We start from the raw sequence: 12,448 nt of genomic DNA on the forward strand, positions 1-12,448 counted from the left end.
TTTAATTGTTTTCAAGCTATGTTAAAAAACGTCAACTACCATAAAATAATTAAAGTACTGGATAAAAATGGTAAGTAACATTAAATGGTTTGGTAGTAGTCTGAAGTTCTGTCTACAATATAAAACTAGTTTGACAAAAAAGATGTAAGGTGCCCAAATATGGTAATTGATATGTCCAAATATGGTAGTGATATGACATCATCATGTCCATATATATCACACTTTTTAAAGTTTGATAGTGTAGACAATCAGAGCTTAAAACATAAAAGCATGTCAAACTAGTTTGACAAAAAAGATGTAAGGTGCTCAAATATGGTAATTGTATGTCCAAATATGGTAGTGATGACATCATCATGTTCATATATATCACACTTTTTAAAGTTTGATAGTGTAGACAATCAGAGCTTAAAACGTAAAAGCACGTCCAGACATCCTGAGGGCAGACTTCAATATACCAGTATGAACACACCCTATTTATTATGTCAAAGGTCATCCATTATAGTATCTACATATTATATAGTATTATACGTATCAGAAATATACTTGAATCTATAGTGAGTAATGTTCCATATATATTGCTACACATTATTGCTTAAACGAGCACAAGACATGGCTTATCTGCTCACGGCAATATAATCGTAGTCACATCAATTTCAAAGGACTTGAAACATTGCCAAAGAAAACAAATGAAATAAATTAATGTGATTATTTTAAATGATTACAAACTATACTATATATAAGAATAATTTAAAGTCTTTTTGCTACAATCAAATATTAACATTAATATATAAATTAATGCAATTATTTCAATTAATGAAATATCACCAATTTATATCAAAATTATTGTTGTTATGTAATTAATTTGTAGTAGCAATTTAATACTCACTATCAATTAATGAAATTATTTCAAATAATTAAATTCATTGAAATAAATAATTTGAATAATTGGTAGTAGAAATTAGATATAAACATTAGAATTTATTATTTGAAAGTTACGTTAATTTATAACAATTTCTTTTACCCATTTAGTAAAATCCTGTACAATGAATTATATATTTGAAGCCGCCAATTAATGCAATAATTTATACAAAACTGATTAATGATTACCATATATATATAAATATAAATCCAAACGCAAATTATAATGTGGGTATCAGTGGCTGGATCTCAATAGAGATACAAGATAAAATAAGCACTGAAAATGACAATGCTGTGGGTGTCAGTGGATGGATCTCAATGGAGATACAAATAAAATAAGCACTGAAAAATGACAATGCTGTGGGTATCAGTGACTGGATCTCAATGGAGATACAAGATAAAACTAGAAAGACACTCCGAGAGTGCATACCTCCGCCTACTGTAAAATTCTCCTACATAAGATTTCTCCGGTAACAAAGAAATATATATATATATTTGTGTGTGTCTTAATGCTGTTTGTGATTTAGGCTAATTTCACTACAAGCATGTGTATGCGAGTTTGGTTATGTAACAAGCCTTTCAATTAACAATAGCTTCAGTTGACTAACAATAGAATAGCAACGCGAAAATCAAACGAGTGAATTTGAAAAGAAATAGGTTTTTTAAACTACTCGCATCAAAAAAACGTGCACATTAAATCAAATTATGTTTTATTAAAACATAATTATTTAAAACTTTTAAATTTACAAATTACAAATTATACCTCTTGCACAAAAATGAAGTTTTTTGGACAAGTAGTTCTCGAGAAAATGCAATTTTAGTTTATTTGTTACTATAAGACTGCTCGCCGGCTTTTGGAAAATTCTGTCCTATCTTTTAACACTAGCAGGTCTGAACAGTATACCGAAAAAGTGGTCCAGAATTGGGACCATGGTCCCAAATGGTCACGAAATTTAATGGAATGGTCCTTGACCACATATCTATCCTTATATTCATTTTGGTAAAGATCTTGTAATTACTTTTTGAGTAATCCTGCTAACAACCAAACAAACAAACAAACACACGCTACCGATTACATATACCTCCTTGGCGGAGGTAAATAAGCACTGAAAAATGATCAGTGGCTGGATTTCAATGGAGATACAAAATAAAATAAGCAAAAAGCTAAATCAAAAGAATATTTAAGTAAAACAGCCAGAAAAAGTAGCAGAGCTTTCGGGCAACACTAGCCCTTCATCAGTGCAATTGTATATCATAAAAATTATATCATAAAAATTACATTTCGGTATTAAGAGCCCATCTCAAGTGAGTCAATGTCCAAGTTAAGAAAGGGGATGCTATAATTCGCAAAGTCTCAGATAACGACAAATTATAATATTAATTTGCAGAATTACAGACATATTCTATTGAATTTATAGTCCTTTTTGATTTAATAAATACTTTTACAGTTCTGTCCCTTTAACATGTCTTTTAGTGACAATTTTAGTGACAATTTTAGTGGTGTTAGTGGAAAATGAGATAATGATAAAATACAGTGTATTTTTACACACGCATAAAAGTTCCATAAATATCTCGTTGTTTAACATTGCAAATACACAGTAATACAGTATGCATCATATTTTATTACTTGAAATCATAAATAAGCAGGCCGAATCACATGAACACATATATAAATGTCAACTTAAACACATAAATTGAATGCTATGAATCGTGGGAAATGGAAGACCTTTGACCTATCAGTTTGCGATTATTGATGTTTTTAGGGTTAAAATAGAATATTAGGAATAAGTGTGATGAATTATATTGTTATTCTAATGTATTGAATCAAGTATAACTATTAATGTTGAAAAAACTTATGTAATATAATGCCAGTATTAATGTCACAAAAACCAATTTCACATCATAATATAAAATAATGTCATGTACTAATACATTAATGTCATTGTCACATACATAAATGTCATATAATATGTCACATAATGCATATTAGTGACAATTTTTAAATAATGTCACATGAATTATGTCACATAAATGTTTGATTTTGTTAATATGTCATATAATGCATCACAATTTTTAAATAATGTCACATGAATTATGTCACATTTTTCATTTATTATTACTTAAAAATGTAACATTAATGTTAATAAATAATGTCACATAATGCATATCACATAATTTTTAAATAATGTCACATAAATGTATAATTTATTATTACATAATAATAACATATTGTAAACATATCTTGTCACATAATATATAAATAATGTCACAACACATAATTGAACAATATGAATCATAGACAACAGGAGACCTTTTGCAGACTCTTTTTTTTATCATCTGTAAAGTAATTGATGCGTTTTTAATCTTTGGGTTGAATAGAATATTATTAGAACAAAAATGTTTTGAATTAATGCAATTACAAATGTCAACCTCGATAAATGAAACACTCCGATGAATTATGGGAATAGAAACTTTTGATTTATTAATATTATTTTGCGATTTATCCGATTTAATCATAGCATTAATATGCAATACAAACTTTTGAATAGTAAATTAATTGGTTAAAGTTTATTAATAAATAAATACAAATTTAATAATTTAATTTAAACTCAACTAAATGTAAATAAAGTAAATATAGAATAAAAAATATATAAATTATATTTATAATAAATATAACTTTTTATATTAATGTTTCCGTTCTGTAGGATTGGTCCGAAGTTCAATGTTTATCTTATCTTAGTAATATTTTTTTTTAAATCGTTATTACATGAAAATTTTAATAATAATAAAAATATTACTGGATAATATTTTATTATAATATTGTTTCTTTTCATTAGAAATAAATGATGTTCCTTTTCATCTTCTATAGCACATAAATCATTTGATGTGACCTTGATCGGGGGGACAATTGTATGTAGTATAAATTGCATTATTATAAATAATGCAATACTCCTTAAATACGTCCCTCACTGTTTTCACTGCTTTTTATAATAGAAGAAAATGGGAAGCCTTCATGTGTAATGAATAGCCTATATATCATAGGTTATTACGGCTTGAGAGGGACAGGCTGAATGAGCTGCTAGTAGAACGAGGTTGTCACACACGAATTTAGAATGTATTGCGAGGTTCATGACACGATGTACAACCTATATCTTTGGCAAATAAATCGCGTAATCAAACGCATCAAATCATTGAATATTGCTGCTGCATGTTACAAAATTATTCGGTTTGCATTTCTGTGTTCGATATATTGACGACGCAAATTCTACGCAAGATTATTCACATCAAAAATATTTATTAGAGCCCTGGTTTCCAAACTATTATTGTATTCTAGTTCACAACTAGATCGCCAATTTCAAAGCATGCTATTAGTATTAGTATAATATTGCTCACTTTAAAATGTGTGTTTACCATTTTGTTTTTACTTAGTTGTGTGGAAGTATTAGGAAGTATATTTGGTATGAGTGTATATTTGGTATGAGTGTATATTTAGTATGAGTGTATATTTAGTATGAGTGTATATTTAGTATGAGTGTATATTTGGTATGAGTGTATATTTGGTATGAGTGTATCTTCAGTAAGCTACAGAGTTTTTCTTACAGCACACAATCATACACATAGGGTGTGATGGTATAGTGGTAGTAATCAATCACACAGAGTCTTGAAATCCAGCTATAAATAAATAAACGTTTTATTGGGTTGTTCCAACATAACAGTCTAAAAACATGAGTCTCTCCATCCTCAACACCCACGAGGTCTCACCCTAGACGCCCTCTATGAGTAACGTTCACTTATAGAGTAACATAGGGTATCAAAATGCAGACCAGAAGGTTTTGTACATTTGAAAATTATCCACCATCTTGGATTTAATATGGCAGACAAAATGGTGACAGAAACCTCCAAACTTGGGCTGCTTTTGTTCGTTATAAATGCCCAGTGAGGAGGGGGAAATAAGGTATTAAAAGGACTGGAATTGTAGGTACTTCTGAAATATGTCTGAGGCATATTCCAGACATTTCGCTTGTGACAGTATAACATTAGAGATGTTTCGTTTTAACATGTTTTTGAAGCACAAAAACCAAAACAATAATTCAATATTCGGAATCAGTATACTGTTTCTTCTCATGAGAACTTTTTAATAATATAAAACTTATATACAGTGTTTCAAACACATTATATACAATGGTACATAAAATATTGGAACTGAAAAAAAATTCTTAATTCCAATTGTGGTATTGTTAGTTCAATCATATCTCCATGGTTCAATAATGTGAACAAATTGTAATAATTATAAAAATGTTATAGTGCCCTCACCGATTCAACAGGGACGTACAAGTGGTCTGCTGGTAAACGTACACATTGTTGACTAGCCTCAAGAACTCCTTGTCTGACGTGAAATGATTTGGATATTTGCTCCTTGCAATTTGTACCAATCTGTTGATATGTAACCATAGAAACTATAAATGATTGATTCCCAGGGCATATAAACATCATTTTAACATCTCAAATCATTTTGAAACAATTTCTCGAGACAGTTTCTCAAATAATTTCGAGAAAATTTCTCAAGACAGTTTCTCAAATAATTTCGAGACAATTTCTCGAGACAGTTTCTTAAATAACTTCGAGACAATTTCTCAAGACACTTTCTCAAATAATTTTGAGACAATTTCTCGAGACAGCTTCTCAAATAATTTTTAGACAATTTCTAGAGACACTTTCTCAAATAATTTCGAGACAATTTCTCAAGACACTTTTAATAACTCAACGACCATTAGGCTGAGTAAACATAACAATTGCAATACCAATGATAGGCAGTAAAACGAATTGAAAACACTTCAATTTGAATGGGATTTATAAGAGTAATGATAATTATAAGTCAACAATAAATTGCTTTAATAAACAGACTGATGCTTTAGTACATTTCAAAGATCATTTCAGTAGCGACAACTCAATGGTACTTAACATATGGCCAAGTTTAATACAGTAGAATATTATATTAATATTATTGAGTGTGGCTTTAAAATATTGCTCCTCCGTCAGTTCATAGGAGTATCCCCTGAATAAGGGTGTCCCCTGAATAAGGGTGTCCTCTGAATAGGGGTGTCCCCTGAATAGGGGTATCTCTTGAATAGGGGTGTATCCTGAATAGGTGTGTCCCATTAATGGGGTGTCCCCTTAATAGGAGTGTCCTTTAATACAGTGTCCTGTTAATAGGGGGTCCCCCGAATAGCAGAGGTGTCCCCTTAATAGGCATTTCTCATGAATAGGGGTGTCCCCTTAATAGATGTCCCTTTAATAGGGGTGTCCCCTGAATAGGGGTGTCCCCTGAATAGGGGTTCCCCCTTAATAGGGGTGTCTCCTGAATAGGTGTGTCCCATGAATGGGGTGCCTCACTAATAGGAGTGTCCTTTTAATACAATGTCCTGTTAATAGGGGTGTCCCTTTAATAGGAGTGTCCACTGAATAGGGGTGTCCCTTTAATAGGGGTGTCTCCTGAATAGGTGTGTCTTTTTAATACAGTGTCCTGTTAGGGGTGTCCCCTTAATAGGAGTGTCCTTTTAATACAGTGTCCTGTTAATAGGGGGGTCCCCTTAATAGGAGTGTCCTTTAATACAGTGTCCTGATAATAGGGATGTCCCCTTAATAGGGATGTTCCCTAATAGCAGAGGTGTGTCCCCTTAATAGGGGTATCTCAAATGAGGGGTTCAACCGTATTTCAAATTACAAGATGTTTGTTTCTGCTAAATATATTGTTTAATAAGAAATAATTATATTTCTTCTCATTTGTTTGGGAATGTGTCTCTTTAATAGGGTGCCCCAAAGGTTTTACTGTGAACTGATATTAATATCTATACAACTTCTATAGAGGCAATTATATTTATAAATTCATAACTAATTTGAATATTCATGAGGTGTGCGATTCAATTATCGTGTAGGCATAATTAGCTATAGACAGTGCGACCAAGCAATTTAATTAAATATTAAACAACATAGTCTTGATATTTTGTATAACCGACCTACATAAAGCATGAATAGCTATGTGAAAGGTACTGTTGTTGAATTCGCTATACATTGGGTTATTCATATTTGTAATATAAATAGTTTAAGAATAATTCTGCTCTAATGCAATTTTCAGATAGTTAAAATTGACTGTTATTCAGATTAAATAAATATTTTATATATCAATTGGGCAATCTATGTACAACTATTGCCACATTAAGACACGGAGGAAAATATATAAAACGGTAAACCAGTCAACTTCGGTAAACATGGTTTTTCAATAGAAAGAATATAATTTTCTTCAACTTTATACAAATTGTAAAAATGTCCACTATATAAGCAGAAAGTGAAGACTTTTACTTCTAAAACCAAATGAGGACAACATCGATTGTAAAAAGTATGAACTAAGTAGATTTATTTCCACATACAATTAGTTACTCCAATGTTTCAAACTTGTTATTATAAAACTGTAGAGGGCAGCAGTATGCTACTGGAAGAGAAAACAAAACTTTATAAAATGATTTTAAATACTGTATTTATTCGAAGAGGGGATTTTTTTGGGGGGAGAGGGACCATTTATTTGAACGAGGCATTCATTCGGGGGAGACGTTTATATTTTTGGGTGTGATATGGTAACATGTATTATACAGATATTGACTGCTTAGAGGTTAAATATAAGATTTGACATCCCCGAGGGAATGATATTAAGTTCGAGGGAATATATATTTCCCGAAGCGCCAGCTGAGGGAAATATATATTCCCCGAGAACTTAATATCATTCCCGAGGGGATGTCAAATCTTATATTTAACCGATATAAAAGGCAATATCTGTTATATTATATAGCCAAGAACAAGTCTGCTGGGTTGGGTGAAGCTAGGCTAGGCCTCCTATAGTATTTGTATTGTATTTAAAACAAGCCTGCCTAGACACCTTACCTTGCGAAGAATAATATACAGATAATTACTAATTGATGATTCCTTGGCAATAAAATATTCACTTAGGCCTAGGTCGTTTAAATTAACAGAAGAATTTCCATCAATAAGCCTATTAATAATAATATTATAATCAGGTAGGCCGAATAAACAATTCGTCTTCTCTCGATCTTCGAGGAGCCGAATCACCGGATGTTCAGCGCGTACTAGTTACTAGGTTACTACCGTGAGTATTGACCAATCACAAACGGTGTTTCATCACATTTAGGGTGGACTTATAACAAATGAGGGCGCTATGTATGCATAGCTTAAATAGTTTAGAAGATTAATTTCTTCAAGCAAATTCCGTGGCCCAGCGGATGAAACGTTGTCTTGCGATGGAGTGACAATTCCACCCGAGTTCAAGATCGAGTAGATGACTTTTGTTTATTTATCGGCAAACTCGAGTGTTGCACACGAAAATTACACAGTCAATATCATCGTACTCGAGAATTTATATGATTAATAACAGGGGACACGATTATTACGCGAAAATTACACAGTCAATATCATCGTTCTCGAGGATATATACGATTTACGATCCTCGCAGCGGTAGTCATGTGATGCAGTTTCAACCAATCACGTTCGCGTATTTACATAGGCTATGTAATATAATCAAATAAATACCCTCACCACAGATTTGAACAAATACAACATAATTAATATCGAGATGTGATAAAATACAGTAAAAATTGTATCGAAATGCTTGGTAAGAATTTAAAAAGTCTTTAAATAGCAAATCAAAAAGAATAAATAATATGGTATACTCGCGACATCATGGCATACGTTGACTAGTACAGTATACAAGAATTGAATGGTGAAAATATTTCATAAGCTAAAAAACGGATAGACTATTCAATTCAATTCAATTCAAAATTCTTTAATCATCCCACACGGGGCAATTCAAATAAAAAGGTCTGGATTAAAATGATCTTACAAAATATACAAAATATCACAATACACAGAACAAAAAAAAAAAAAAAGTCAAGTCAAGGTTCAAGAATTTAAGAGTCGAATAGCCACTGGCAAAAACGAATTCCTTTTCCGGTTTGTTCTACATGCCGGGCATCGAAAGCGACGCCCATGAGGCATGAGCTCGAAATCACTGAACAAGGCATGGTTAATATTTTTTAGAATAGCTCTACTTTTTTCTAGAGTTTGCATGTCACAGAAAGAAGATAAGCTACGAAGTTGACAACCTATTTAATTTTTTATTCTATTTATTTACAAAAAGCTAAACAATAACATTCATAAATAAAAAAATTAAATATCATTTTTACTATTCAGTAGAATTAATACTAAATATCACATCTGAAATTAACCAATCAGATAGTAAGGATACACTCAGGTGTTATGAAATACAAATATGAATTTTCATTTTTAAAAAAATTCATAATTTCCGTCAGTGAAATTTAAGCAGGCTGTAAACGCATTACAATTCACATCCCGTAAGGTAATGCCTGTACTAAGCGCTTCATTAAATTCTTACTGTACACCACAGACATTTATAACAAACTTGGGTGTTAGATTTCACTGTTAACACTTTTTAAGCGAAATCATAACGACGGTGTCGGCATCCGCATTTGAAAGATACGCTTGACTTGTTTTGTTCACACCTTTGCATCTCGAGAGCAATCATATTGTTTCTCCAAAAAAAAAAACCATGGCGATAGTAACACTGGTACAACAATTTAAAACACTCCACTTGGAAATTACGATTGCTATTACATTTCTACCACATCCAGCTCACTCAAGCATACTATGATATCCCGAATTTGGCACCAGATTTTGGTACAGAATGGTAGCCTGGCCTACACCCAAATGAAAAGCACTGAATTGTTGATATCTGAATCATTATTATGTTACAATCTTATTATATGGAAAGTCTACTGTATTCAACATACTGGATTTGGCACCAGATTTTGGTACAACTAGCCTACACCCAAATGTTGGCTGTAAGCCACTAAATCTTTGATATCTGAATCAGTTAAACTATTATGTTACAATCTCTTATTATTATTATTAAATAATATGTATGAAGAATCTACTGTATTCAACATATTGGATTTGGCACCAGATTTTGGTAAGCATGGTAGCATGGCCTACACTTATATTTTAGCTGCAACGCACTAAATTGTTGATATCTGAATTAGTTAAACTATTATCTCACAATCTCTAATTATTATGTATGAAGAATCTACTGTATTCAACATATTGGATTTGGCACCAGATATTGGTACAGAATGGTAGCATGGCCTCCACCCAAATGAAAAGCACTGAATTGTTGATACTGTATCTGAATCATTATTATGTTACAAACTATTATTTTACAATCTTTTATTATGTATGGAGAGTCTACCGAATTCAACATAATGGATTTGGCAAGAGATTTTGGTACACCTAGCCTACACCTAAATTACGGTTGTAACACTGAATTGTCGTTATCTGAACCAGACCCTATTTATTTTAAGTGTGCCCATGAAATTATGCAGATCAAATTTTAAAGAAAACATAATTCTTAAAACATGTTAAATATGCCATTTCAATGTTACCTAATAGTTATCTACTTTGACCAAAAATTGAATCGAAAAGAAAATGTAGTTACTTAAAATAAATTTACCTATTAATCTTTTTTTTCAAGTTTTTGGGGGACAATACATCTTTAATATGTGTTGGCAATGAATGAAAAATGGGCGGCAAAATATGAGCAAGAGTATAATTGTCACCAACCTTGTAGCACTAAAGGCAGACTCGGTATCAATGTAGGCAACGGCGCCATTTAGGCCGCCACTCCTAGATGGCAGCATGGCCTGTACCGTAAGCATCATACAAAACTGTGTCTTTCCGCAACCTGACGGGCCAGCAATCTGGAATAAATAATACAATAAAATCAATTCATCTATAAAAAATGGGCCAATACTGATATACACTATCAATCATTTTATAGATTTCTTAAATAAAAAAAAAGATATAAAATTAAAATGTGTATGTACATGCATCTTTGCGTAGAGGGAATATACGTAGCTGGGGCTGATTTACCTCCGCCAAGGAGGTATATGTAATCGGTCGCGTGTGTTTGTTTTTTAGCAGGATTACTCAAAAAGTAATTACAAGATCTTTACCAAAATGAATATACAGATAGATATGTGGTCAAGGACCATTCCATGGCACCATTTGGGACCATGGTCCCAATTCTGAACCGCTTTTTAGTATACTTTTCAGACCTGCTAGTGTTAAAAGATAGGACAGAATTTTTCAAAAGCTGGCGAGCAGTCTTAAAGTAACAAGTAAACTGAAATTGCATTTTCTCAAGTTTTCTCTACTTGTCCAAAAAACTTAATTTTTGTACAAGAGGCAAGAGTTATAATTTGTGATTTGTAATTTTAAAACATAATTATTATTATAATTATATTTAATGTGCACCTTTTTTGATGTGAGTAGTTTAAAAACCTATTTCTTTTCAAATTCACTCGTTTCATTTTCGTGTTGCTGTTCTATTGTTAGTCAATTGAAGCTATTGTTAATTGAAAGGCTGGTTACATAACCATTACACCAAACTCGCATACACATGCTTGTTTGTAGTGAAATTAGCCAAAATCACAAACAGCATTAAGACACACACAAATATATATATTTACAGAAATCTTATGTAGGAGAATTTTACAGTTAGGCGGATTTATGCACTCTCGGAGTGGCTTTCTAGTTCAGGATGTTTTAAACAGGGGAATTCTTTTTATGTATTTTAATAGTGTAAAAAGAAGTTCATAATTTAATTTTAGCGGTCAAAAGGGATGAGCATGCCTATAACGGCGGAAAATGTGTTTTTAAAATTCTTTTTCCCCCATTTTTTTTAATTTTCTTCCGTTTCTTTTTCGTATTTATATGGCGTTTTATTAATTTTGTAATATTAAAAATTTGTGTAAAAACAATCAATGTTGATTGAACAAGTTATGCCGTACATCAATCTCGTGAATAAATAAAGTTTATATATATATATATATATATATATATATATATACTGTAACTGCCTAGATGCACCAGCAACTATTAAAAAAAGTTGAGTCGAGTGACAAAAGCATGCCCACCTCTGTGATAGTACCCACTTGTAGGCCTCCATGAAGGGCAGTGTCTATACTTTCCAGTGTTGTCGCAATATAACCAGGTTGATCCTGAGTGAACCTTTTCTTTAGCTGTAATGCCTAGAAGATAATAAAGGTGAATTTGATCATTTTATGAAGATAATTTTACAGATACATATCAGATTGAAATTTAATATTTTTTGTGACATTTAAAAGTAATTGAAGCATGAATCTAATCAATTAAACTGTAGTGGAACCTTCATATTAAGGGGACACCTTAAGGACAAGACAAAGTGTTCTTTTATTAAAGGTGTCCCCTGAACAGGGGTTGCCATAGTGTTAAAACATTGCCATTTGTTCGTTTCATGGGAAAATATAGCCTGAATAGCAGTGGGCCTCATTGTTAAAATTAACTCCTCGGTCATCTTAAAGGAAATGTCCCCTGAATAGAGGTTGGCTGTAGTGCTGAAACATATGCC

The 12,448-nt window shown here is 31.9% G+C and overlaps 1 protein-coding gene across 6 annotated transcripts in view; it reads right to left on the minus strand.

The window, feature by feature from the left end:
- LOC140061062 (DNA repair protein RAD51 homolog 2-like) overlaps window positions 1-12,448 on the minus strand; it is a 138,227-nt gene that overhangs the window by 123,275 nt on the left and 2,504 nt on the right. For all 6 annotated transcript variants that reach the window (XR_011847398.1, XR_011847400.1, XR_011847399.1 and 3 more), the window contains exons 4-6: window positions 11,976-12,089; window positions 10,621-10,757; window positions 5,233-5,352 (exon numbers count right to left, since the gene is read on the minus strand). Coding sequence is in view for 3 of the 6 variants with exons in the window: in XM_072107477.1 (XP_071963578.1) it covers window positions 5,233-5,352; window positions 10,621-10,757; window positions 11,976-12,089 (371 nt within the window). In the remaining 3 variants the exon portion in view is untranslated. The remainder of the gene's footprint in view (window positions 1-5,232; window positions 5,353-10,620; window positions 10,758-11,975; window positions 12,090-12,448) is intronic.

This window comes from Antedon mediterranea, chromosome 10 (assembly GCF_964355755.1).
Source record: "Antedon mediterranea chromosome 10, ecAntMedi1.1, whole genome shotgun sequence".
NCBI classification, from domain to species: domain Eukaryota; kingdom Metazoa; phylum Echinodermata; class Crinoidea; order Comatulida; family Antedonidae; genus Antedon; species Antedon mediterranea.